The sequence below is a fragment of the Carlito syrichta genome, unplaced genomic scaffold, assembly GCF_000164805.1.
Source record: "Carlito syrichta isolate Samal-C Ts95f unplaced genomic scaffold, Tarsius_syrichta-2.0.1 Scaffold308114, whole genome shotgun sequence".
Taxonomy (NCBI): domain Eukaryota; kingdom Metazoa; phylum Chordata; class Mammalia; order Primates; family Tarsiidae; genus Carlito; species Carlito syrichta.
In genome coordinates this window covers 573,211-599,372 of record NW_007252210.1, presented here as the reverse complement: position 1 = coordinate 599,372, position 26,162 = coordinate 573,211, and the positions used below count along the sequence as shown (strand labels likewise).

Here is a 26,162-nt window from a genome sequence, read left to right as displayed (position 1 = left end):
CGGCCACTGCACTCCAGTCTGGGCGATGGAGTGAGACTCCAACTCAAATAAATAAATAAACAAATAAATAAGAATACAATGAACTCAATCAGGCAACCACTTTTATGGAGAATCCAATATCCCAGAACTACTGGAGTCCAGATTCCTGCATAAGAAAACTGGGAGATTGGATACAGAAGAAGACACACACACACACACACACACACACACACACACACACACACACACCTACAAAGACACAAGCCCACAGGCACAAGTCTTGCGTGCATTGGGATTTGTTAGTGCTCAGTAATCATTTAACTGTCCCAGCACCATGCGAGACACTGAGGTTAAGAAAGTGACTAATAGACAATTTCTAAAGGAGGAAACTGCCTTTGGATTGAAATTCAAATTCCCTAAAGGATGGTAAGAGTCTGGAAGGTTACAAATGAGCTACTTAGCTTTCACATTTATAAAAGTTTATCCTCAGACATCATTTTTTTTAGCATTAGTGATATAAGCAGTAACTGGAAAATGTTTCTAGAAGAATTCACTGAGCAGTCTTCGTTTCCTTCTACCACCGCCTCCCACACACCTTTGGTTTAAAATATAATTATTTACATTGAAAATCAAAAACACAAAATGGCATGTTAGAATTTCCAGTTCAACAGGTTTTATTTTTTAAAAATAAAATGTATTATCAAAATACTTTTGTTGCAAAGAAAAAATAAGAGGAAAAACATTTCATTAGAAGAAGAAACAATAAATTCCCACAGTTGTTATTCGAACAGAAATAGCCAGCGCCAGGCAGTGGCCAAGACCACCCCCAAAGGTCCCTGGGTGAGAAGCACCTACCGCCTTTCATCATGCCCACTTCATAGCATTTGCGGAGACGGCAGGCCTGGCAGCTCTTCCTCCTGTTTTTATCAATGGTGCACTGGTTGGTAGCTGGGCACATGTAGTCATTATGTCCTATTAAAAGCAAGAGGACAGAATTAATATTATTTTAGGAAACTTAGACACTCAGGAGCTTAGCCCTTTGGAGAATGTTTTCCTATCACTCGCTTGGCCTTACTAAGTTGCTACACAGCCTGCCTGCCTTTTCCTGTCCTGCTTGAAGTGCACACAAAACCTCTCATGGATTTAATTTCTCCTGCAGTCAGTTGCTTCAGGAATTCTTTGAGCAAATCGCCCTCAGGTCACACAGCCAATATTTTGCAGCGCGAGGTTGTATATGTGCCCACAAGGTTACATTTTCTCGGTAGATACAGCCATTTTCTTTTTTTTTTTTTTTAACCAGGCAACTGACTAAAATTGTCAGGGTAGAGCTTTTAGAAATAGAATCTTCAGACAGTTTCAAAGTGGCCTTTCCTAAAATATAATTTAAAGCATTTCTTTAAGTAGATATTCAAATGAAGCACAGAATACTTAAATTCAAGCCTCAAACCGGAGGTGGTAGGCTGGGTAGTGACAAAGTTCCATCGTTCAGTTAGTAATTAGCACATCACTGATTAGTAGAACAAACTATTTAATATCTCTGGGTCTCAAATTCCTCTTCTGTAAACCAGAGAAAATAATGGCACCCGCGACGTAAAATTATGTTAAGAATTGAATGTGAGAATGTCTGTCAAGGGTTTACCACAATGTTTTAGATGTGATAAGCCCACAAGAGATATCATTTGTTATTACTGTTATTTTATGATTAGTTCTTTTTTCCCTCTTCTGTTTATTGAATATCTCTTGCTCAAATGCTGCTTCTCACTGACTTTTGCACATGCAAGTCTGTCCCATAAAAGTAGTCCCCTTTGCCTCATACCCTCTCTTAACTTCGATCTTGCACCTTGTCCCTCCTTCCCAGTTGAACTCTTCAGAAATGCCTGCACTTGAGATCTCCTTTTCTTTACCCCTCCCGCATGGCTCAACTGGCACCAATCTGTTTTCCACCTTAGGAACCCCTACAAAAACAGCTTCCCTAAGATTATGATTTCTGTTACCAAATTCAATGGTTATTTTGTAGGCTACTTCATACTTGACCCATCTGAAGCAGCTGACAACACTGACACCTCCCTTCCTTCAAACAGGCTTAGCTTCCAAAACACAAAACTCTCCCAGCGTTCCTTTTGCCTCTCGTGCTATGGTTTCTGGGTATTATTTGCAGATTCGTTTCCCTCCATCCAGCATGAAGCCAGAGCCACTTAGGCTCAATCTTAGTCCCTCTTCTCCGTGTTCTCCTGCAAGAGAATCTAGTCCATGCTCACAGCTTCCATCATTACCAAATATGAGTCACTCACAAATTTATACTCCCAGTCCAACTCTTCTCTGAGTACCAGGTACATACGTTCAATTGCCCACCGGAAGTTTCTGTTTTAAGACTTAGAAGTTGCCTTCATTCCTTTATCCATCAAAAGATGTCTGGTTTATTGTATGCAGAACATTAAAACTTAAAAATTAATAAATATTGACATGTTTTAATAAAGAAGTTTGTTTATATAAGCCTACATTCTTACATATCTTGGGATAATGCCCAATTTAGACTAAGGGAATGATATATACTACTTAAAAACATGTTTCTCATCCCTCTCCACAAAAACTGAGTATATATTTCACCCTATAGTTCATATTCTCTGCTTAAGTCTCTGTAGTTCCACTTACCAAGGGTAAGACACAACATGTCGTGGAAGGTTTTAACTACAGAGTTCTTTGTTCTTTACTCAACTTAAGGGTTAGTCCCAATTAGAATAGGGTGGAGTGGGGACTTGACAAGCAATGCTGGTTTCATAAAACTTAGATACATATTGTAAAAGTCACTGTATAAACAGGCTTCAAATAAAATTAACATCTGTACACTTCTATTGCATAATAGAAACCAGCAAACTAGTCAGCAGAGTTATAAACCTGTAACTTCAGTAAAAGACCACACACTGACTCAAGTATCCAGGCACAGTTATTAATTCTAGAACTCTCCTTATTAATAAAGAAAAATTGAGGAAGTACTAGAACCAGAAACAAAATTTATTTGAGTGGGTGCTAACTCCAAGCAAAAAGTATATTCTTTTGATACTTTAAAGAAATGTTTAATAGTTAGGCTCCTATGCAATATATGTTGTTCAATTTTAGCTCTAAAAACAATGAGTATTTGACCAGATGGTGGTGTAGTGTGGTGGTGTAGTCCTAGCTATTCAGAAGGCTGAGGAGGGAGTATCTCTTGAACCCAGGAATTTGAGGTATGAGCCATGACTGTGCCATTACACTCCATGATTGGGTGATGGAGCAAGACCCCATATCTAAAAAAAAAATTTTTTAAAGAGTGTACATTGTCTCAGAAGTAAACAGTCAATAACCATTCAAACCAAATATGTCTTTGACTCACTTTCTTCCCATGACCAGCTATTTTGTAAGCCAGAAGAAAATGGGGGAACTGAAATAGATCAAAAGCCAGTTGGCTTAGTCTGACGTTTGTATTGGCCATCCACCATAGATGTGTATCTTTGTAGGACCAAGTGAAATTCCTGAACTAACATGTCTAACGCATAAAATATGCTACATTTTTACAACTGGATTCATCTCTTAACAACAATGGAAAATAGGTGCACAACATAATCATGTTCATACTGCAAACTTTTTGTGACAAGGCTAGAATTGATAAAATGGCAAAAAGAAAAATGTGCTAAGTACATATTTGATATATGCAATAAAACATTCTTAACCAAATAACTTTAACAACTATTTATAAGTCTTCAACTCACATCAGAAGAAGAAAAACAAAGTAATTTTTTTTTCTTTATAAGTATAACTTGGTCAACATGTGTTATTAAAGCAATGGACTTAAGTTGCTTCAAGAAGAAATTTCTTTTTAAAATTTAGCATTTGATCTTGTGAAAAAAAATGAATGAGAAAATCTTCCTGAAGTAGAGTTAATTTTTTGAAAAGCCAATTCACACCAGCTGTATTAGTGAAACATACAGTGTGGGTTTTTGTTTTTTGTTTTAGCTGAAAAGAACACTGTGTACCTGTGACCAGATTGGCTCCAAAGTTCTTCCTGGCTAGGCCTGGATGAAGCAAGCTCAAAAGGCCTAAGCCGAGATGTAACATCAGGTAAAGGTTTGGAAAAATAATCATCACCATTTTCTTGCCCACCAAAAAAAAAATAAAAAGAAAGAGTCTTAGGGTTTGACTAGTAATAAATGAAGGGGACAGAAGGCAAGTGAAACAGAACCAGAAAGTGGGGAGGGGAGACACCTGTAAACAGGAACCACTAGGCCAACCTCAGCTCCTGCGGCAATAGGACTCATAAGGCGCTTCCCTGGGATTCCTTTCTCTCGCCTTTTTCTTTTTCCTTCTCTCTTACTTTCCCTCTTTCAGTAGCAGTTGTTTTTGTTTTATCATCACACAGAAAGTCTACACATGTTATGAAAATTAACAATGACCCCATATGTAGAGATTAAAAAGCAGTAGCCTCAGAGAAATCTAATATTGCGGATTTTTCCTTCTGTCACACTTTCTCCTTAGTTTTTTCTGGCAGTCACCTCAGCCCAAATCTCTTTCCTTGGCTTCAGAACTGTATGTCCAAGTGCCCCCATCCACCAAGACTTGACTCTGTCACACTCTTCAAGATGCATGTATCCCAAGCAGAGCTATCTCCTATCCTCACCAATTCGTTCCTACTCATTACCATTCCATGAAGCCTGAAATATGGGTATTATTTTAGATCCGACTGTCTCCCTCTTCACTCTCCACCACACACATACACCCATGGAGTTCTAATTATTTTTCAAAACAAAACCAATTTTGTCTTGGGTCCCCCAATCACCACCACAGTCCATACCATCTCCTGCCCAGATTATTGTCACAGCCCACTGAGTGACCTTCTGCCTCTGACCCTCCTCGGCCAATCATTTTTCACCATGTTGCCAGAGAAATTTTTTGAAAATCCAACACCATTATGCCACTCTGCTTTAATATCCTGAGGCTTCTCCAAGCTCTAAAAATAAAATTGAAGTGCCTTAACACAGTTTCACAAAGCTTTTCTTAATACCTTTCCTCGTCCTCTCTCCCCTCTCTCTAAGCCACATCCAAGTTCTAGCCATGACTTTCTGTTAACATATCCGTTCTCGGCCGGGCTCGGTGGTTCAGCCTGTAATCCCGCGCCTTTGGGAGGCTGAGGTGAGTGGATTGCCTGAGCCCGCGGGTTCAAGACCCGCCTGGGGAGCGAGAACTCATCTCTACAATAAATCAAAAAATCAGCCGGGCATGGTAGCGCATGCCTGTAATTCCGGCTACTCGGAAGGCTGAGGTGGAAGGATCGCCAGAGCCCAGCAGGTCAAGGCTGCCGTGGCCGGGAGCGGCCACTGCACTCCAGTCTGGGCAACAGAGTGAGACTCCAACTAAAAAAAAAAAAAAAAAAATCCGTGCTCCTCCTCAGCACTGAGACTTCACATGTGCTCTTCTTTCTCATGGAAACACACTTTTCCTACTCTTGATCCAACTGACTCCTACTCATCTTTTAATGTGCCAGTCAAGGTATCACTTCCTCTGCAAAATCATTTCTGCCCCTCTAATCATTCCTAGCTTGTGTCCCAGCACAGCACTGGCCACACTGGGTTTGACTGCTTGTCTCAATCCCCAGATCAGTTCAGACTTAGCAAAGGATTTATCACCACTGATTCTGTGCCCAACACTTTCTCAGGCACAGAGTGGAACTCAAAAGGTATCTGTTATCTGAACAAAACAAAGATGCTTAAGCTCTGTGTTGTCCCCACCCCCACACACAACTCTATCTGTGGAGCAAATGTCTTCTAGGAGGCAGATTGGGGTTCAATGAAGGAAGTGATAAGTAAGAAGGTCATGACCCTCAACAAAATCATGACCATTATACCTCAGGCTCCCACAACTCAGGTCCATAGGAGCAAGGCTTGGTCCTAAGGGTGGCAGGAGGAGCAAGAACCCAGTCGAAGGAGAGTGATCTGCTCTTCAGCACTGGATGGGGCCAGGCATTAACACAGAGCAGCAGGTCGGCACAGATGAGGAGGGCCAAGAAGTGAACCATAAAGTCAGTACTGCCCATAAATTATCTTCACTATTCTTTCTTGATGCTTGTCTGGTTTCCTAATATGAGTGTATTTCATGATTGCCCCAAATAAAAATCAATGTGTTCTAATTATTGTAAAGATTGTTCTTCATAGAAATGTTTTCCTGAGTTAAAATGTGAATCTCCCCTCAAAATTTTGGTTATGTATGCATTTTAATATAGTTCAATTTACTAATAACGATTTGTCTTCATAAGGTGTTTTTAACTTTTAAAAAATTTCTACTTCACAAGTTTACTAAACCCTTTAAAATTAGCATCTTCTGCAATTCATTTTCCCCTTCCCTCACCATCATCACCAGAAAACACATTTAGCTGCCAATGTAATGGGTGTATTGTATTACTTCCCATTGAAAATAGAAATTATTGGCCGGGCTTGGTGGCTCAGCCTGTAATACTGCGCTTTGGGAGGCCGAGGTGAGTGAACTACCTGAGCATGAGGGTTGAGACCCGCCTGGGCAACTTGGAGAGACCTCATCTCTACAATAAATCAAAAAATCAGCCGGGCGTGGTACCGCGCGCCTGTAGTTCCAGCTATTTGGAAGGCTGAGGCGGAAGGATCGCCGGAACCCAGCAGGTCGAGGCTGCGCTGGCCAGGAGCGGTCACTACACTCCAGTCTGAGTGACAGAGTGAGACTCCAACTCAAAAAAAAAAAAAAGAAAAGAAAATAGAAATTATTATAAATGAATTATTAACAAGGTTGAAGTACTGGGGGGGACAGACATATCCTGAAAGAAAGGTTTATTTACACATAAAACATATAAAATGTTCAGCCTTTGACTCATTTTCTAGAAGCAGTTGAAGTTCAAAGGGTTCTTCTCTAGCTTAATAGTTGAATACAAAGATTCTAAAAAATACTTGCCTCAATCACAGCCCATACATTTGAAGATCAATTTGCCTCAATAATGAAGTTCTGTAACATAAGTATATAATATAGTTTTTTTTCTTTTTTTTTTTATTTATTACATTCTAACTTTGTGGAGTCAGAAGTTATACTCGAACTGTGCTTTCTAACTATTTTCATCTCTAGTTGACACATTTCAAAGTGTCCCACAAGCTTACAACACACCTAAGGAAGCACACACACTGATTTAATTCATGACTGGGAAAGTTCAAAATCTATGACATCAACTCTCATTTTATGATTCTTTAAATAAATGAGCTCTCTAAAAATATATACAATAAAATCAAGGAGAAAAGCATTAAAATCAAGGAACATTAAAATCAAGGAGATTTTCACGAGGTTAGGCAAAAAGCCAAGTACATAAACTGGAAAATGATTTGATTCAGCTAAGGAATAAACACTTAACATTTCATGTCAACACAATTGAGCATTTAGCTAACTGTTCATATTTTACGGTTTATAAATGAGAATGAATTCGGCAAGATAAATGAACTCTCCAATGTTTAAGAACCTACCCATTAAATAAAAACCAAATTTAGCTAATCCTGTTGAAAAAACCTCACTGGAAGATTTCAACAAAATGATATTTTATTTTCAAAGTCCTATTTTTTTTATACCTGATTGACCCATAAACGTTACTAACATCTAGTAGAGCTTGGCTACCTTCACAGTCTCTTTATTAAAGGTTCTCATGGAATATTTACATGAAATTAACTAGAGTTTATTTAACTTAGAAGCATCTAGGAACTGTAAAGAAATAGTTTAAGTTGACAAATACAATGCCAAATTCTGAATTTCTTTCTACTTCTACCGGTCTATACTTACAGAGTGTTAAATGCAGCTTTAAATTTAATGTGGAATCACAGGATCCCACACATATTTGGCCAAAGGGAAACCTATGGTGTTTTAATTTTATCAGTAAAAGACTATATAATCCTTGGGTGTTAAGGTACAGAAAACATGTCAACACATAGTTTTGAGCCTTAAAATTTGGGAAAATAATAAGAATATGCTGGTGAACTTTCATAAGCACTGTTACATAAACTAGCAACCACCCAGATCTGAGGAGGATCCTCCAAGAGATATTTCTCTTCTGGCTTGTTTGTTTCACATTGTGCTCACTTTCTGTTGGGGGGCACTTTCATGAGCTTGTCTGACAAAACATTCTCTCTTCTAAGGACATTGATTCTTTTAAGTATTAAGCATTATGTGCCAGGTACTGCATTATACATGGATTGCTTTTTCACTTAATCTTCCAGCAACTTTAAGAGAAAGGAATTATATTAACTCCCATTTTACACAAGCAAAATTGTGATAAAAGTCTGCTCAAAGCCACACAGCAAGTAAGTGGCAGATTGGTTATGAACCAAGGTCTCATCCATTCCAGAAGCTGAATTCTCATCCATTCTAACAATCTTTATACATGAAAGCCCAACTTCCCAAATGAGCAAGCTCTTCACTCAAGAACACCCGTCTACTTTCTAGATTGCAATAATGGTAGGATTTTCTTTCCGCAACTGTCTGACCACTGAGTTTTCTGCTTGTTAGAAAGCTCACATACAAGAAAGCAAAAAGTAGATGAACACAGCCAACCCAATGTTATTATCTCTTATTTAATATATCTGCAAGACAAATACTAAGACCAAACCAATATTGAAATCTTTGGACAATACATTTTGACTTACATCATAGGGATGAAATGCACTGCCCAACTCCCCTAGACATGATTATATAGAGCAGAAGTCTTGCCCTGTCTCACATTCTGAGGAAAATATTGACTTCCAGCAACTACCCAAACCCCTGACTCTTGAGTGATGCTTTGTCTTGGTAGTATCCAACACATTACTTTTACTGTAACTAAAAGAAAGAAATGTTATGGGAATTACAGGGTAGAACTGAAGAACAGGTTAACACAGTGATATTGTTGGAGTCGACTAGCAAAAGAAAAGAAAGACTGGCAAGGAATTTGTTTTAGAAGGGAGAATTCAAAATGTTTTTAAATGAAAGTGGGAATGTATGACTGCCATAAAAAATGAAGGATTAAGAATATTCAAAGTTATGCCACGGAAAAACATCATACCAAAGTATCTACTAATCATCTTTGAGTAGTAAAATAGATGAGGCAGAGAGATGTGAAGTTTTAAAGAGCTTTGCCAAATACCTAGAGCTAAAGGGAGGTGGAGAAGAAAGTCAAAGATTGCATATGCCAGGATGTCTTGAATACTGTTCTTACCATTAATCAAAAAGATCTGATTTAGGAAGGGGTGGCAAGAAGAGGTGTGGAACAATTTTAAACATGTTGTATTTTAGCTTTCAGTGGTACACTAACAGCAACTATCCAGAAGGGTGTTGCAAATGCAGCACTAAAGCTTGGAAGTCATGTCAAAATGAAGTGGGAGACCACATTATCTAGCAATTACACCTTCAGGGAAATACCCGTAAGAATTGAATACAGAAACTCAGATATTTTTATACCCATGTTCATGCAACATAGCTCACAATAGCCAAAAGGTGGAAATAATCCAAATGTCCATCAATAGACAAAAAGTGCAGTATATTCATACAATGGAATATTATTCAACCTTAAAAAGTAATGAAATTCTGACACGTTACAACATGAACCATGAAGACATCATGCTAAGTGAAATAATCCAGACATGAAAGGACAAATATTATAATGCTTCCACTTATATGAAGTACCCAGAATAGTCAAATTCATAAAAACAGAAAGTAGTATAGAGGGTTATCAGAAGTTGTAAGGAAAGAAAATGCGAGCTATTGGTTAATAAGTACAGAGGCCAGGCACAGTGGCTCACGCCTGTAATCCCACACTTTAGGAGGCTGAGGCAATAGAATTTCTTGAGCCCAGGAGTTCAAGATTAACCTTAGCAACATAGTGAGACACCATCTCCACCAAAACAAAAAATTAGCCAGGCATGGCAGCACATGCCTGTAGCCCCAGCTACTCAGGAGACTGGAGTGGAGGATCACCTAAGCCCAAGCTGTGACTGTGGTGATCTGAGATAATGCCACTGCACTCCAGTCTAGGCAACAGAGTAAGAACCTGACTCAAAATATATATATAAATGTGTGTGTGTGTGTGTGTGTGTGTGTGTGTGTGTGTGTGTGTGTGTGTGTGTATACACACACATATATCTGTCATATATCCATATATAGAGATAAAAAGCTTCAGTTTGGGATGATGAAAAAGATCTAGTTTCACAATAGTGCAAATATACTTAATGCCACTGAACTGTACACTTAAAAATAATTAAAGTAGTACACTTTATATTCTGTATATCTTACCACAAATTTTTAAAAAGAAGTTGAAGACAATGCAGCCAGGGAGGGAGCTGGAGGGGGCTGGGACCGGAGATATACATGATGGAATACTACGCAACCCATAAAAAAGAACAAAATCATGAATTTCACAGCAACCTGGATGGAACTAGAGTCTATAATACTGAGTGACCTCTCACAGAAATAAAGATCCGAGTATCACATGTTCTCACTCATATAATGGACCTTAAATATCCAATGCAATACTATAAGAAAATGACTGACGGTACTGGGAAACTATGGGGGGGGGAGATGGGATTAACAGTAGCAAATATCTGTCTGGGAACGGGGAAACACCCCATATTAACAGGGTGCCTGAATGAAACGCAATTGTATACCTAACCCTTAACTGTACCCCACAACTTCATAATAAAAAATAAAAATAAATAAAATTTAAAAAAGAAGTTGAAGGTCGGAAGCATCTATGTGAGGCAGTCAGGACCGGAATCACAAAGTTGGTCTATTCAGATTTCTTTCTGTGCAACACTCTCAGGGCCCAAACACTGCAGCACAGCAAAGCCCATATGCTTCCATGGACCAGGTGCCCTGCTGGGTGAATTCAGCTCTTTGCCTCATCTAATTACTACAAGCAGTGAGTTGGGTTACTCTCATTCCCAGATTCTAGAAGCAAAAACTGAGGCTCCAAGAGATTGTCTAAATTGTTCAAGGTCACTTGGCTAGTAGATGGCAGAGCCATGATTAAAATCCAAGTCTGTCTCATTCACAAGTTCTAGTTCTTCCAGGACAACCACAGTGGAGTTGGTGAAATAAAAAGAACTTGATGATGACTGAACCAGAACACCTAAATATCATTATACTTTAAACTCTAATAAAAATATAATTCCCTAATGGAATTACTATGGGATCATTAGAAGGGCATTTCAGAAGCCCAAACCACACCATCATGCAATATACCTATGTATCTAACCTGTTCATGTATCCTCCAAAATTAAAATTCAAAAACAATAAAAAATTTTTAAAAGCAAGAACAAAGTTGTTTCCATAACCTGTGATTCTTAACATTCCTATAGTTCAATCTTCCAAAATATAAGCAAATAATCACATGAAAGGTAGTCATCAGTGGACAATGACATAAAAAAATCTTTCTGAAAAACCTTTCCACAAACTCTAACATAAAATAAGGAGAGGAAGCAGAAAGCAAGCTATTGAGGAAATAAATAAGAAATTTATATCCTATGAAAGAACAACTGCAGTATTATGTTTGGAAATAAATTTTGACTCACATATTAAAGTGACTATCCCTGATTTACAGCCAATACAATGAGCCAATCAAAATGAAGCAGAATTTGGCTGTCTCCATGACCACATTCCTAAAAATCCAGGGAGGACATTCAATGTACCATGATTTGAACTGTTTCACAACCACATCTGTATACAATGGCATGCAAATAAAAATGGTATGCCTTTATAATGCATCTCAAATTATATTTTCACAGCTAATCAGTTTCTAATTAATCTTATCAGTGATAACAACCACCTCAAACTAGCATCTTACTTTTATTTTCTAAATGGAACAAAAAATATTATTTGCATCTAAGTAAATTTTCAAAGATATATACTTTTTCAACCAAAGGAATTCTAGAAAAGAAAATTGTCCTGAAAAGTTTCTTTTTTCTAAATGAAAATGGAGTAAAGAAGGAATCCTCTATTTGCCCTCGTTAGACCCCAGTCTGCTAAAAAATTTTGGCCCAAGCAATGATATGAGCTCTCTTTTTGCCCAGCCTCTCTCACTTACCATCTGCAAAACCACAATTGTTTTAAGCACCTGGCAAAGGATCAAACCAACAGCTGCAATAAAGGAAAACATAATGAAATCAGTGACCACCATCTCACTGTAACACCCCAGGGACAATGAACCGCTTTCCTTAATGCCTCTCAGGACTCAACAAGTAAGCAAGTGCTATTCTACAACTCGAAAAGGACTTTCTGAAATTGCTCCTTCTAGGACAATAGATAAGCATTGAACAAAGAGGCAAGAAGTGTGACAATTGGTATGATTAGTTCCATGCCATGAAGCATTTAGCTCACCTCTACACTCCCCTCCTTTACTCTGTTCAGTTGTTTCCAGAGAATTCTCCACATTTTCCTGCTTGCACCCATTTAAAGCCTAAACTCTTGTGTCCAAAAGTAGTAGAAGCAACTTCAAACTGTCCTCGTCCTAAGCTGAAGAACAAGAAAGAGAAAAATGATCTAGTGATCAGAGCAAGAAAATAAAATTCAGAAGCCCTTAGCAGGGCTGGGCTTACTGCCTAGATTCCTAGAATAATGGATAAGTACATTTTTCCATCCTCCCATGTCTAGGTCATTTTGGTGCCTTGGTGGTGGTGGTGGTGGTGGTGGTGGTGGTGGGATATAAATGTTCCTCAAGCTGCCACAAACTGAATGCTTTCCTGTAGATTTGGAGACCCTCCATGTGCTAAATAAGGGGCTTTACCCACCTTCAGGAGCTCTCCCAAATCAGCCGTCCTAGGCAAAGTTCCTTCCAGCAATCTTGATAAGAGTAATGAGAGGGAATATACCCAGAGGAACTCAAATCACTCTATTAAAAAGGTACCTATATATGCATGTTTATTGCAGCATTATTCACAACAGCAAAAACATGGAACCAACGGTGCTGCCCATCAAGAGTGAACTGGATTTTTAAAATGTGGTACATATACACAATGGAATATTACGCAGGCATAAAGAAGGACAAACTTATGAACTTCGCAGGAACTTGGATGGACTTAGAGTCTTATCATACTCACTGATCTATCACAGAAGCAAAGAACTGAATACCACATGTTCTCACTCATAAGTAGACCTTGAATAATTATGATAATACCATAAGAAAGAGATTAGCAGTAGTGGAAAATGGCCAGTGGAGGGAGGGAAAGCACACCTTATCAACAAGGGTACTTGCATAATAACCATTTGTATACCTAACCCTGAATTGCACTCTACATCTTTAAAATTAAAAAAAATTTTTAAGAGTAATGAGAGAACAGCCAGGAACTTCTGATTCAATGGTCAGAGGGTTCCTTGAGTTCAATCATACTTTTTTCCAAAATGGGTCTAAGTCCATTTCAAAAATAAGGAACAAACCAAAAGATTGTCGGACTTAGAGATAACTGTCTCCGTTTAACCAACAATTTATTCTAACAAGGAGAAATAAATAAATACTTGTTTCCATTCATTTTATTGTCATTGAACCTTTATGGGATAGTTGTTTGATAAAACAAACAAAACCTATGCATAAGGAGAAATAATTTATATTTATGTGTCCTTATTGACATGGTAAATTTTACACAAACTAGCATAGAGGGATAGCATTTTATAGTTCTCATAGTTGGGAATAGTTTCTTGATGTCTGCTGTAGTAATTCTGCATGCTGGCAAACAGCTTTGTGAATATAAGATGCCCGGTAAACAAAAGCAGGAGTAATATTAAAATCCTTACCACCTAGGCATCTAGACAGCTAAAATCTACATAGTCATACTGCCCCAGCAGAAAGTTATATCAGACAAGCAGTATCACATGTTGGAAAGGAGTGTTCTCATTTTTCAAAGGTGTTTGGTTTCTCGGCCTGCATCCTGTCCACACCCCATTCTAGCTGATGAGAACAAGAGAGTCAAAAAAAAAATCTAGCGTCTCCCTTTCCTTCCCTCCCCAGAACTAGCCTCAGGAAAGAAAATGGCCCAGCTCTGTGGCCTGAACATGCTATTTAATGTCGGCAAGCCACACCTAGGTCCTCATCGCTAAAAGGAAAGTTATGAATCTGTTGATCGTTAGGGTCCATTTTAGTTCTAAACTTCAGTTATTCTCTTCTCACTCTCCTGGGGGTCCTATTTCCTTTTCATCTGGCTTCTTGATGTTCCAGATCAGTGATCTTTGTACTGCTTCCAAAAAGTTTAGTTCAACTTAGTGGTCAACGCACCAAGACACAGTAACATAAGTCTATTTAGGGAATGTTAGAGTGTGAAGAGCACTGGTCTTGTGTTTGAGTCCCAGGTTCCATGAAGTATTAGGTGAATTAGGCAACCCCTCTTGGCCACTTGATACCTCCATTAATAACTGCTATATGACCCAGTAAAATAATACATGTAAACACTTTGCCAACCATAAAGTTTTATACTGATAAAAGGTAGTATTACTCCATACTGTGGACTAATGTATAAGGGGGACCCCTGAAAAAATTGAAATTATCCTTTGGAGGGCAGTTCTCTTGTAGTACCCTGGGACTTCGTCCCTCTGGTCAACCAAATGGTCAACCAAAATTTTTATCTGGAAGTTTTGAAAGGGTTGCATTATGATTTGCGGAAGAAACTTCCCGAGTTATGGCAAACAAGTGACTGGTTCTTCCACCATGACAATGCACCTGCCCATACCACACAGAGTGCTCGGCAGTTGTTGACCAAAACCAGCATGACCCCCATACCTCACCCTCCCTATTCACCCAGTTTTGTCCTGAGAGACTTCCCTTTGTTTCCCCAGATGAAAAAAATCCTCTTGCCAATGGGAAGCAGTGAAACAAAAAATGGCAAAAACACTAAAAGACATCTAAACTGATAAGTTTGAAAACTGTTTTGAACGGTGGAAGAAGCATCTCAATAGGTGTATTGTATCAGATAGAGAGTACTTTGAAAGTGACTGAAGTTTAAACATATGAGAATAAATACACAATTTTTTAATAAAGAAATTCTGGGAGTTTTGGGGTCCCCCCACATATAGCCATTTAAAAAAATGAATGAGACTCACATGCACTAATGTGGAAGATCTCCAATATCCAGTAAGAAAAGATAGGCACAGAATAATGTGCAGAGTATAATGTCACTTACATTACCAAAATATTCATGTGGATGTGCACATGTTTGTAATATGTAATTTTCATAAGAAACCATTAATAGTATCTACCCATTAAGAAATGGACTGTAGTCTTTCATACAAGACCAGAAGAAGACTTCAACCTTTCAATATGTACATTTAACAATTCATTGATGATTTTATCAACATTTAACCTTGTGTATTCAGTTGCTGGGTTTTTTTAACAACTGAAAAAGAAATATATATATAAGACATTTCAAGCCAACACCAGCTCAGCGTCAAAAAACTCCATTTCTTTTCTGGCTCTACTACCATCCTATCCTGTGCTTATTTCTCTTCACTCTGCAACCCACAGACTAAGTAATAAACTTAACCACCAGACCCTGGTTAAGAAAAAGAAAACTACCACATTTTTTATACAGAATAGGAAAAAGGCTAAGTGTAAGTTGTGTTTTTCAATCTTCAGATATTTCGTCAAAGAATAAGCGGCCGAAACCCAAACCACAGGCGGAGGCTCCAGTCTCTGTCTCCAGTTTGGTCTGTCACAAAGCCATTCCAAGTCTATCTGTGACTCGTCTCCCTGAGCTGGGCCACTTGCCTCTTGCTTTGGGGCTGACCAAAGCCTTTATTCCTGAGGGGTCTTGGTCTCCTCTCCAAGTGGAGGATGGCATCATCCTGACAAGATTCAAGGAGGCACATGGCGTCCTGGGTTCAGATCATTGCATGATAACCGTCCCGTTTCCCCTTGGCAATCAAAACTAATCCCAGTCAACTCTGTGTTCCCCTTCTCTTGTCTGTTAGCCTAGTGGGACAAGGAGCTGGCCATGGACAGGTGACAGTCCTCGCTTCCAGTGTCCCTTTTGGAAGCACTCCCTTGAGGGAGGCAATAGAACACGGCACATTAAGAGTCAGGCTCTTCAGTCAGACTAGGCAGGTTCAGTACAGGTTTTGTTTCTTACATACCTTGGTTACTTCATCTATAAAATGTGAGTAATTACAGTGCTGACTTCCTCAAATTTGTGGAGGATTAAGTGAGATGATTCATCCAAGACAAGTAACATAGAGCCTGGGACAGGGCAAGTATTCATTAAACATTAACTATTATCATTATTAGATACTAAATCTCCAAACTAACAGAGCTCAAATCGTAAGGACAGCATGAAAAGACAATACCCTCAAACCAATCTATAATAACCTATAATTTTCTTAGTAGTTAAACAATCCATTTTTACCCTAAGTAATTCCCTTCAATCATATAACTTGCTAGGCTACATTTATGCAGTCAGTTGTAAATCATGCAAAACCTTTAGTCCTATCCAAAAAAATTCACTCCAGTCAGCATAAGGCTTGCTGTCAGAGCTGGAGACTATTCTAACACTTGAAAAAGCAAGCAAAAATGTAAGAAAAGCAGCCATTTATTTAAGCCTCTTAACAAAACACATTCAAACACCTTTTTAAACAACCAAGAACTGACTGGACAGGGTGACTCATGCCTGTAATCGCAGCACTTTGGGAGGCTGAGGCAAAAGGATGACTTGAGCCCGGGGGGTTCAAAACCAGCCTGGGCAACATAGCAAGACCTCATCTCTACAAAAATAAAATTTAAAAAATATTAAAAATTTAAAAAAAAAAAACAAGAATCACAGCCTAACTATCCAGGAATGCGAAAAAGTCATAATGTGTTTCCTAGAGAGTATCTAATCCAGACTACCAACTCACTTCTGGACTTTACAATGAATATCATCATTGCCTCTTCAGGAAGTTAAAGGGCAATTGTCATCTATAGTCTGGAGTGAGCCTGAAACTATTAAGCCAATCTGTGAAACAGAGTAGTACATTGATTCCTGATTCAAGCTCCCTGAATGGTCCTTACTGTTTACAAGTGAGAACAGGGAAGAGAAATCATATGTTATTTAACAGAATATATTTTGAGAAGTGTTAAATTTGGTATCATTGCCTTCTTGCAATCTATTCTCCTTCTGCTAATTAATAATTCGGTGCCATTCCAAAATCCCATTTTGAAGCCGCAATTATAAAGCTTATTGTGAAGTTTAGTTTTTTGTGGGTTTTTTTTTTTTTAATTTTACTACAAAATGCTAGGCTTGTTTGGAAGCAGAGCCCATTCTTTGTTAATGCTCTCATGGAAAGAAAAGATGATGTTCTAAGGGTACCTGATCCTAAACCAGGGGAAGTGAGGACCAGCTGGAGGCCCAAACTGCACCTGCATGTAGATTACTTATATACCTAATTCTGACTTGTACCCCACATCTTTAAAATAAAATAAAGAGGAAAAAGAAATGAAAAAAAAAGAAAAGACTGTATTCCTCGATAAAACTATCAAAGACATAATAGCAAGCTGAATATTCAATAATTCATATTCAACAAATTTTAACTTAAAATATATTATTTCAAATTCCATACCATATAGATTAAACACTACCTTTGTTTTTTGCCTTTGTTTTTTTTAAGTATATTTTAAGTAAAGAAAGGTTGGTTAAAAACTTTACCAAAAAAAGAGATGCACCAATGAAAGAAAATTAAGAAAATTCATGGAATTTTCTAAGTCTCTGCTATGTGTATGTATGTACTTGATATTATAAGAGACCCAAGGATACACAAGTCCTACTCTCTAAAGCTCAATGTGCTTTAAAAGCACAGGTAAGAGGCATAAATCCACAGAAAAGTTTTCAAATATTCCGGTCTCTTCTTTTGGTTTTGTAGCAAAAATGGTAACTAGTTTGTAGCAGAAATGATAACTAATTTTCAGGGGCTGGTTATAAGAAAGAAATTTGAGTTTAAGAAGTAAGGGGATTTTTCTTTTTATGTATCTGGTTGTGTCACTTAATATAATGTCCTCCGGGTTGTTGCAAATGGCAGGATCTCTATTTTATTTTATTTTATTTTATTTTATTTTATTTTATTTTATTTTTGAGTAAGGGTCTCATTCTGTCACCAAGACTAGAGTGCAGCAGCGTGATCATGGCTTACCACAATCTCGACCTCCCAGGCTCAGGTTATCCTTTCGCCTCAGCCTCATTGAATAGTTGGGATTATGGCATGCACCACCACACCTAGCTAAGTTTTTTCATTTTTGTAGAGGCGAGGTATCACTACGTTGCCTAGACTGGTCTCAAGCTCCTGGGCTCAAGCAATCCTCCTGTCTCAGCCTCCCAAAGTGCTGAGATTACCAGGCATGAGACACCATGCCCAGCCTCAGGATCTCCTTTTTAAAAACTGAATAATATTCCATTGTGTGTGTATGGGGGGGTGTAAATGTATGTGTGTATGCATATATACAATATATCATAATTTCAGGGTAGAAAGGTGTGGAAAATGGAGAGGTGTTGGATCAAAGGGTACAAAGTTGCACTTATGTAGGAAAAAGAAGTCTAATGTACAACATGACTATAGTTAATAAATACTGGACATTTACTGAGAGAGTAGGTTTCAGATGTTCATCCCTTCCCCACAATGGTAAGCATGTGTGGAGAAGGATATGTTAATTAGTTTGACTGCAGTAATAACTTCACTATGTCTATGTATATACAAACATGTTGTACACCTTAAATGTTTATAATTTTTATTTCTAAAATAACTTAAAACAAAAATCAAAAAATAAAGTTTTTTTTTTTTAAGAAAAAGAAGTCCAGGGGTAAAGATGGATTTAGAAGCACAATAATGAAATGTTATCTTCTCTCCTTAGCTTCAGAGCAGAAAGATATCTACAGGAAACTTGACAGAGTCAATAGGAGGCAATGATGCCAATGACTCTTTGTAGAGTGAGTGAAGGTTAAGCATTACCTCTAATCACCACATCCATCTAGCAAGGCAGAAACCACTGCAACATTTAGAATTGAGGAGATAGACGTTCAGAGCCATCAGGCATAGAAGATATCAACTGAGTTGCAGGGTGGGGAGAGGACAGCTGGCTCACGATGATCTCACAGGAGTCACCTCTGTGCATGTGACTGTCTCCTGAGAACAGCCAGTTGTTCCAGAGACATATCCCTGACAAAAGCTGGGCCAATCAGAGTCCTTCCCTAATATTTGCTAACTGGAAGAATGTCACAGGATGTGAACCTTAGCAGCTGTTACCCACTCCACTTTCCACCTTAGAGAAAATGCAGGTTTGCAGACAGTATGAAGCTGACACACTGAATTGAGTCTCACTCAGTCCCTGGGTCTGTGGTCATGAGGTCCAACTGTACCCCTGTAATGTTTGTAGCTAACCAAGTCACTCAAGTAACCTTCTGCTGAAGTCCATTTATTTTTGTCCCCCGCCAACCCCCAGAGATTTTGTTCACTCAAAACTAGAAGCCCTAACTAACATGAGACAATTTTTCTAAGACTACACTGCTGATAAGTCACAAGAATGACAACTACTTTTCTGTGACTACAACTTGTAAAGCAAGTTATCATTTAATAAACACTTCATTAACTATATATTATAAATTATAATAAAATACAATCCAGATCAAAAATAGGAGAAAGAAGGAAAAGTTGATGATCATAAAGTTGTTTTTCTGACCCTTACACCTCTACTGTCATAATGACAGGTATAAAGCAGATAGCTGCATAAGGTCTGCTCCTGAGAAGTTTTTCTCAGAATACTGCTATAGCCTGACTCAAGCCTTTTTATAACAGTTCACCCCACTTAATTGGTAACTGAAACAAAGTTGATTTAAAGAAAGGAACAGTCACTACTAAGTCCTACAGAAGTAAATCAGTCTCACCTGTTATTTCTTGATAAATGAGTCAGTCTTTAATGTCTAATCCTTTCATTTTAAATACGCTATTAAGTATTTAAATGACTTCATACTGTGCACTATAAATCACAGTGATCCCTAATCCAGTTACAGTTTTAAGCAAAAGGGGAGTCCTAAATAAGACAGTACCAGACCAGGTATGATTGTGGTCTTGTTTCTACTTAAAATACAAAGCTAAATTATAGGATGAAAAAAAATTGAAAGATTGAAAGTAATATATTAAACTTCACCTGCATGTAGACTACTCATGTACCTAGTCCTGACTTGAATATTAAACTTCACCTGCATGTAGACTACTCATGTACCTAATTCTGACTTTAATAATAAAGTCAAGTCAATAATAAAATAAAGATAAATAAATAATAAAATTAATTTTAAAAAATACTAAAGGCAGATAGGAAAAGATCCAGAGGTAGAGTGGTGGGCCAGAACATATTTCAAATTCAGTTCCTTTCTGGTTCTAACAAATTCAATTCCCAGTGACCCAAACACACCATTTGTTAAGATCTCATAAAGCCTCAGTCTCAGTGTTCTTTCAGTCATCTAGAAAATCAACATGCAACCCTTTCCTCTCCCTCAAAATCCAATCCAATTTGCTATAAAGTTCTTAACTTTGTTCTTCTTTATGGCTGTGTAATATTTCATCGTGTATATGTACCACATTTTTTGTTTCCTCTCCACTTTTGATGGGCAGCACAGTTGGCTGCCCATCATAGTTTTTGCTATTGTGAATAGTGCTGCAATAAACATGCATGCACAGGTATCTTCGTGAACTTCGCAGCAACTTGGATGGATTTAGAGTCTATAATACTCAGTGATCTATCACAGAGACAAAGAACTGAGTACTGCATGTTCTCACTCATAAGCGCACCCTGAGCAATGATCATAATACTATAAAAAAGGGATTGGCAGTAGTGGGAAACTGCCAGGGGAGGGAAGGGGAGGTACACTTCATCAATAAGCATACCGTATCTCAAACCAGGTGAATTTGGGACCAAAGTGAGCCCCAAATTTTACCTGTACAATAATTATTTGTATATCTAATCCTGAATTGCATCCCACATCCTTAAAATAAAAAAAATCCAACTGAATTGCCCAAGTTCTACTTGCTAGTCAACCACTGCCTCTCCTTTCACACATGGTGCAGGTGTGCTGCTCAGCTTGTAACTTTCTGCTGTTCTCCCAGTTCCATCCAACTTTCTTGACCTCTCACTTTGGCTACTTCAATGGTTTCTTGACTCTAATGCATTTCGCCATCTGCAAAGCAAACTGCACAAGAGCAAAGGGACTTATCTGGTACTATTCTTGCTATTTTAAAAACACTCCCTTTTCAAAAAGATGAAAATAAAGGGCTTTAAAAAAAACTGAATGGTCCCCTAAACTAAATTAACTTGGACAAAGGCATTCCAGCATTATGATAGCCATATGAGAAAATGTAATCTCTCTAAAAAGAAAATCCCAAAGACGCTCTCAAAATATCTAAGAGTTAATGCAACAAAATACTCCATTTCTGTTCTTAGGCAAGAAAAAAACAGTTTTTCATAGGGGCACATTTGCACAGAGAAGATGCCCTTTGAGTATGTGATCACATTGCTAACTCTGCCCTGGGACAACCAGGAGCCACCAATGCAGAGTTCAGAATTGCCTGGGACTTCACAGTTGATCTCCAGAAGCAGAACATCAGCTTCTCATCAATGCAATGTTTTCTGACTCAAGTCTTCCTTCCTTCCTTCCTTCCTTCCTTCCTTCCTTCCTTCCTTCCTTCCTTCCTTCCTTCCTTCCTTCCTTCTTCCTTCCTTCCTTCCTCCCTCCCTCTCTTCCTCTCTCCCTTCCTTCCTTCCTTCTTGCCTTCCTTCCTTCCCTCCCCTTCCTTCCTTCCTTTCTATTCTTGCTTTCTTATATTTTTTTAAAGAAAAAAGAACCACTATAACATAAATCGTCCATTACAATTAAATACAACTCTTTTCCTTTCCATTTTTCCAGCTGCTTCAAGATGACTTTTCTACTTTTTGTCCAACCACTTTCAGAATAAAAAAATACGTAATTTCTAAATGAAGAAGCCAGAGTTGAATGAATTGCTGGAGTGCATGTCGTGAGTTACTTTTGGCGCCACTGGTACATAGAGTTAGGGCAAAGGGCAGACAATCAAGGTGAGGATCAGGCACTATTTCCAGACTCATGAACCAATGCATCTAGTCCATGTGTGTTACATGCTTTCCATGCTGTAGGCCCCAGGGCAAGCATATATCAAACTGCAATCAGTGAATAATAACAACCCAAGTCCCTCCTAGAAGGCTGGCTCTACCTCCTGGGATATATAGTTAGGGTAAACAAATCACTGTTTGGCTGCTTGACTGAAATATTTCACCCTTCACCCTTCCTGATCAGGCCAGCAGCTCTAAAGACCTAGATTGCTGGTGATACTGTGTTACTCACACAAGGTTGTGATTTCTCAACATTCCAGAAAAAATAATATTTTCTTGACCTTGGCTTTCTAATGTCCACCTGATGCAATTTCATTTGGGCTCATGAGTAATAAAATTAAAGCTACACTTTGGTGCAAACTTTACCCCTTTATAAACAGAGATTGAAGATGTTTTGAAAATGAAGTGTGCAGATTTGACAAAAAAGTAAAATCTTTCTCTACCAAAGGAAGAGTAAAGAAAATGCTAGTGTGAAGTTAGTTCATCCACTGCAACATGGATTTTTTACATGATGATTTTATTACACAAGTAAAAAATGCTTATCGTAGAAAAATAAAAATACAGATATGCAGAAAGAACAAAACTTGTCTATAATCCTATCATTCCGAGATAGTCATTGTTAACATTTTGTAGTACATATTTGCAGACTACACATACTTCCTCTCTATCTATATATTTGTATGTGTATGAAAGAATATACATTCATCCCTCAGTATCTGTGAGGGATTGGTTCCAGGAATTCCCACGGATACCAAAATATATGAATGCCAAGCCTCTTATATATAAAATGGCATAATATTTGCATATAACTTGTGTATAACCTTCCTTTTTTTTTTTTTTTTTTTTGACTTGGAGTCTCACTCTATCACTCAGGTTGGAGTACAGTGGCACACTCACGCCCACCACAGTCTCAACCTGCTGAGCTCAGGTGATCCTTCTGCCTTAGCCTTCCAAGTAGCTGGAACTACAGATGGGCATCACCACCTCTGGCTAATTTTTTTTATGTATTGTAGAGACAAAGTCTCGCCAAGTTGCCCAGGCTGGTCTCAAACCCCTGGAACCAGGCAATCCTCTTGTCTCAACCTCCCAAATTGCTGGATTACAGGCTTGAGCAACCACACCCACTCCCATATTTTTTAAGTTATCTCTAGATGACTTATAATACCTTATACAATATAAATGCTATGTAAATAGTTGTTATAATGTACTGCTTAGGGAATAAAGACAAGAAAAAAAGTACATATTTAGTACAGGTGCAATCACTCATTGTTTTCTGAATATTTTTGATCAGCAGTCGGTTGAGCCCACGGATGTGAAACTCACAGATATGGAGGCTGCACTGTATTTATGTATGCACTTATGTTGTGTCCACATATATGTGAATACACATACACACACATACATATAAAAGGAAGGGTTTACAAGAAACCTAGGAATCAAACTCTCTTGCCTTGTATTCAGAAAAAGTGACCACCTAAAAAGCATTTTATAAGCAACAAATGTTACACAGGGCCCTTAACGGTGCTATCACTTGTAGGTAAAATGGACCTCAAAAGCAGGGAGTTTGGCTCGATGCCCTTACTGGGTTCAGTAAGGAGATATGGAAACAAAATAAGAAAAAAAGGAGAAAGGTAGTGCATCCACAAAGTTGTGCTAGCATATACTTTGCTCTTCCAGCTCCTCCTCTGGTTTTACAAAAATTCAGGAAGAATCTAGCCAGCACAGGTGGCAGAGTAAGAAAAGCCCATTTCTGGGACCTAGCTTCATATACTGCTATTATCTCATGTGTTTACACCAATAGTACCAGCCTTAAGAAAAAGTATTTTTAGGGGGAATGGAGGCGAGAGGAATTGAAATCTTTCAAACATGCTATATATAATTGATAAAAGCCAAATAATTTTCCTTCTTCTCTGAGATCAGTTTTACCGTCACAATTTTAAAAGTTAAACAGTATGTCTAAGTTTACCATCTACTAATTGTTCATGTTGTGGAAAAGTTCGTGTCAAGTCTTAGAACAAAAGTCTGTAGCCATTTTTAAAAACATTCTTTCATAAATATCTCATAGAATTAAAACCTGAGGAAAAAAAATCAAGAAAGTTGTAAACATAAAAATTATGAAGTCTAAGCTGAGCCTACCTAAATAAATTAAAGCTTGGGGTCAGTTGTTTTTCTCCACATCATGATTAAAAAAATCAAATATACATACCTCCATAATAGCTACATTATCTATTGTTGAAGAGGAGACTCTTTAGATTTTTTTAATATCGTTCCCATGTCAAACTTCAAAAGTAAGTTAAAATAGTAAATTTCTCACATCTTAGAAATGAATTAAATATTATTCAACTCTGAATACATAATAGACTAATTGCTAATGATAGTGGAACAGATATACATATGGAATATGTTTTTAAAATATATATTACAAATAGTTAACTACTCATGCTATTCTAAAACACTATATAATGCTACATAGTATTGAACACACAGAATTGAACATGCCATCATTAACAACAAATCATGAGACACTTATTATGAGCTAGAACTCTCGTTATGGTTCTGTGAACAGATCAATTTAAATGCCGTCTCCTCCATAAAGTCTTCTAGTTTAAAATAAAGCTGTGTGTTTTCTTCCACATTTAAATTCATAACATTTTTTTCTAAAATACTCCTTTATACTGCTTTGAGGCATTTCCTTTAATGCTGGATTTAACTCTTCCATGGTTTAATGTACATTATCACAACCTTTTAATTTATGCTCAAGCTGAACTCTTCACTGGATCTAACAGTCCATGGGTGATGTATCTTAGCATTTCTAAATGCTAAACTAAAACAGTCATTCAATAAATATCTGTTATATTAAAAAAAAAATTAAGTCCCTGAGCTCAGAAGTGAGCCCTCTATGGGGAAGAGTATATGAGAAACTTGAATGGGGAGGTCCGTAGGTGTTTACATGTGTCCTGTGGAGAGTGAAACAGGAGGAAATAAGAATTGAAGTAAAGAGGGCAAAAATGAGGTGGGTCTACAGGCTTGTCTAGAGTAGAAAGAATAATCAGCACGCCAGAAATCAGAAAAAAACGCAATGAAATAAAGAAGACAATCATCTCTCGTGTGATTATAAGATACCATCACAGCACTGGCTAACAGGAGTAGCAAAATACACTTTAAAATCATCTTCAAATGAAATCCCTTATTAGTAACTCTGAAGTGTCAAAGGAACAAAATAATGAGGAATTTGTATTATCTTAAGAACTATAATTTATCTTCTGTGATGTATAGGGGAAATATTGTTTATATCACTTAATAAAATACCCTAAAGTGGTATTGCCACTTAGATTTCAATCACAAAAAAATTCATATTTATAAACATAATCTAGCCACTCACCCATGGGTGATGATTTAGAAATCCTCTACTCATTCACTCTGTGCTTCCTAATACTCGATTTTGAAACTGTCAAATCAGGTAAAGATAATGTTCATTTGGATAAAATTTAAAATCCATTTACTACTCTTTCTCAAAGAAAATAGAGAGATTAAGTGTCTTTTACAGAAAGAAATTGCAATTTAATAATTGAGTGGGTTTTTTTTTTTTACCCTTCTGGTTCCTTTATTTCTTACCAACTGAAAAAAATAAAATCTTTTATTTCAGCTAAAAGAAGATGGAGATATAAGGAAAATAATAGGGGTACTTACCTACTATAGTCTTTTTACTCAAGTTAGGCATATCTTTCATTTAAAAAAGAATCAAATCTGCTCTCTAACGCACACAAGTGGAGAATTAACACAGTAGCCAGAAAAAGTTTTACAAAGTGGATGGTAGATTTTTGAAATAAGATTTTTTTTTGCATGTTGTTATTGTTCAGTCAAAAAGCCAGGCAAGTAGATTATAGGACAACCTGTTTGTATAGTGTTGAAATAGTAATTATATTATTTTGTTTTTTTGAGTTGGAGCCTCACTCTGTCGCCCAGACTGGAGTGCAGTGGCCACTCCCAGCCACCACACCCTCGACCTGCTGGGCTCCGGCAATTCTTTCGCCTCAGCCTTCCAAGTAGCTGGAACTAC

At 37.7% G+C, this 26,162-nt stretch overlaps 1 protein-coding gene across 2 annotated transcripts in view; it reads right to left on the bottom strand.

Annotated features, from left to right (window-relative positions):
• ESR1 (estrogen receptor 1) overlaps positions 1 to 26,162 on the bottom strand; it is a 368,696-nt gene that overhangs the window by 191,668 nt on the left and 150,866 nt on the right. For both annotated transcript variants that reach the window (XM_021716020.1, XM_021716021.1), the window contains one exon: positions 835 to 951. In XM_021716020.1, coding sequence (XP_021571695.1) covers positions 835 to 951 — 117 coding nt within the window. The remainder of the gene's footprint in view (positions 1 to 834; positions 952 to 26,162) is intronic.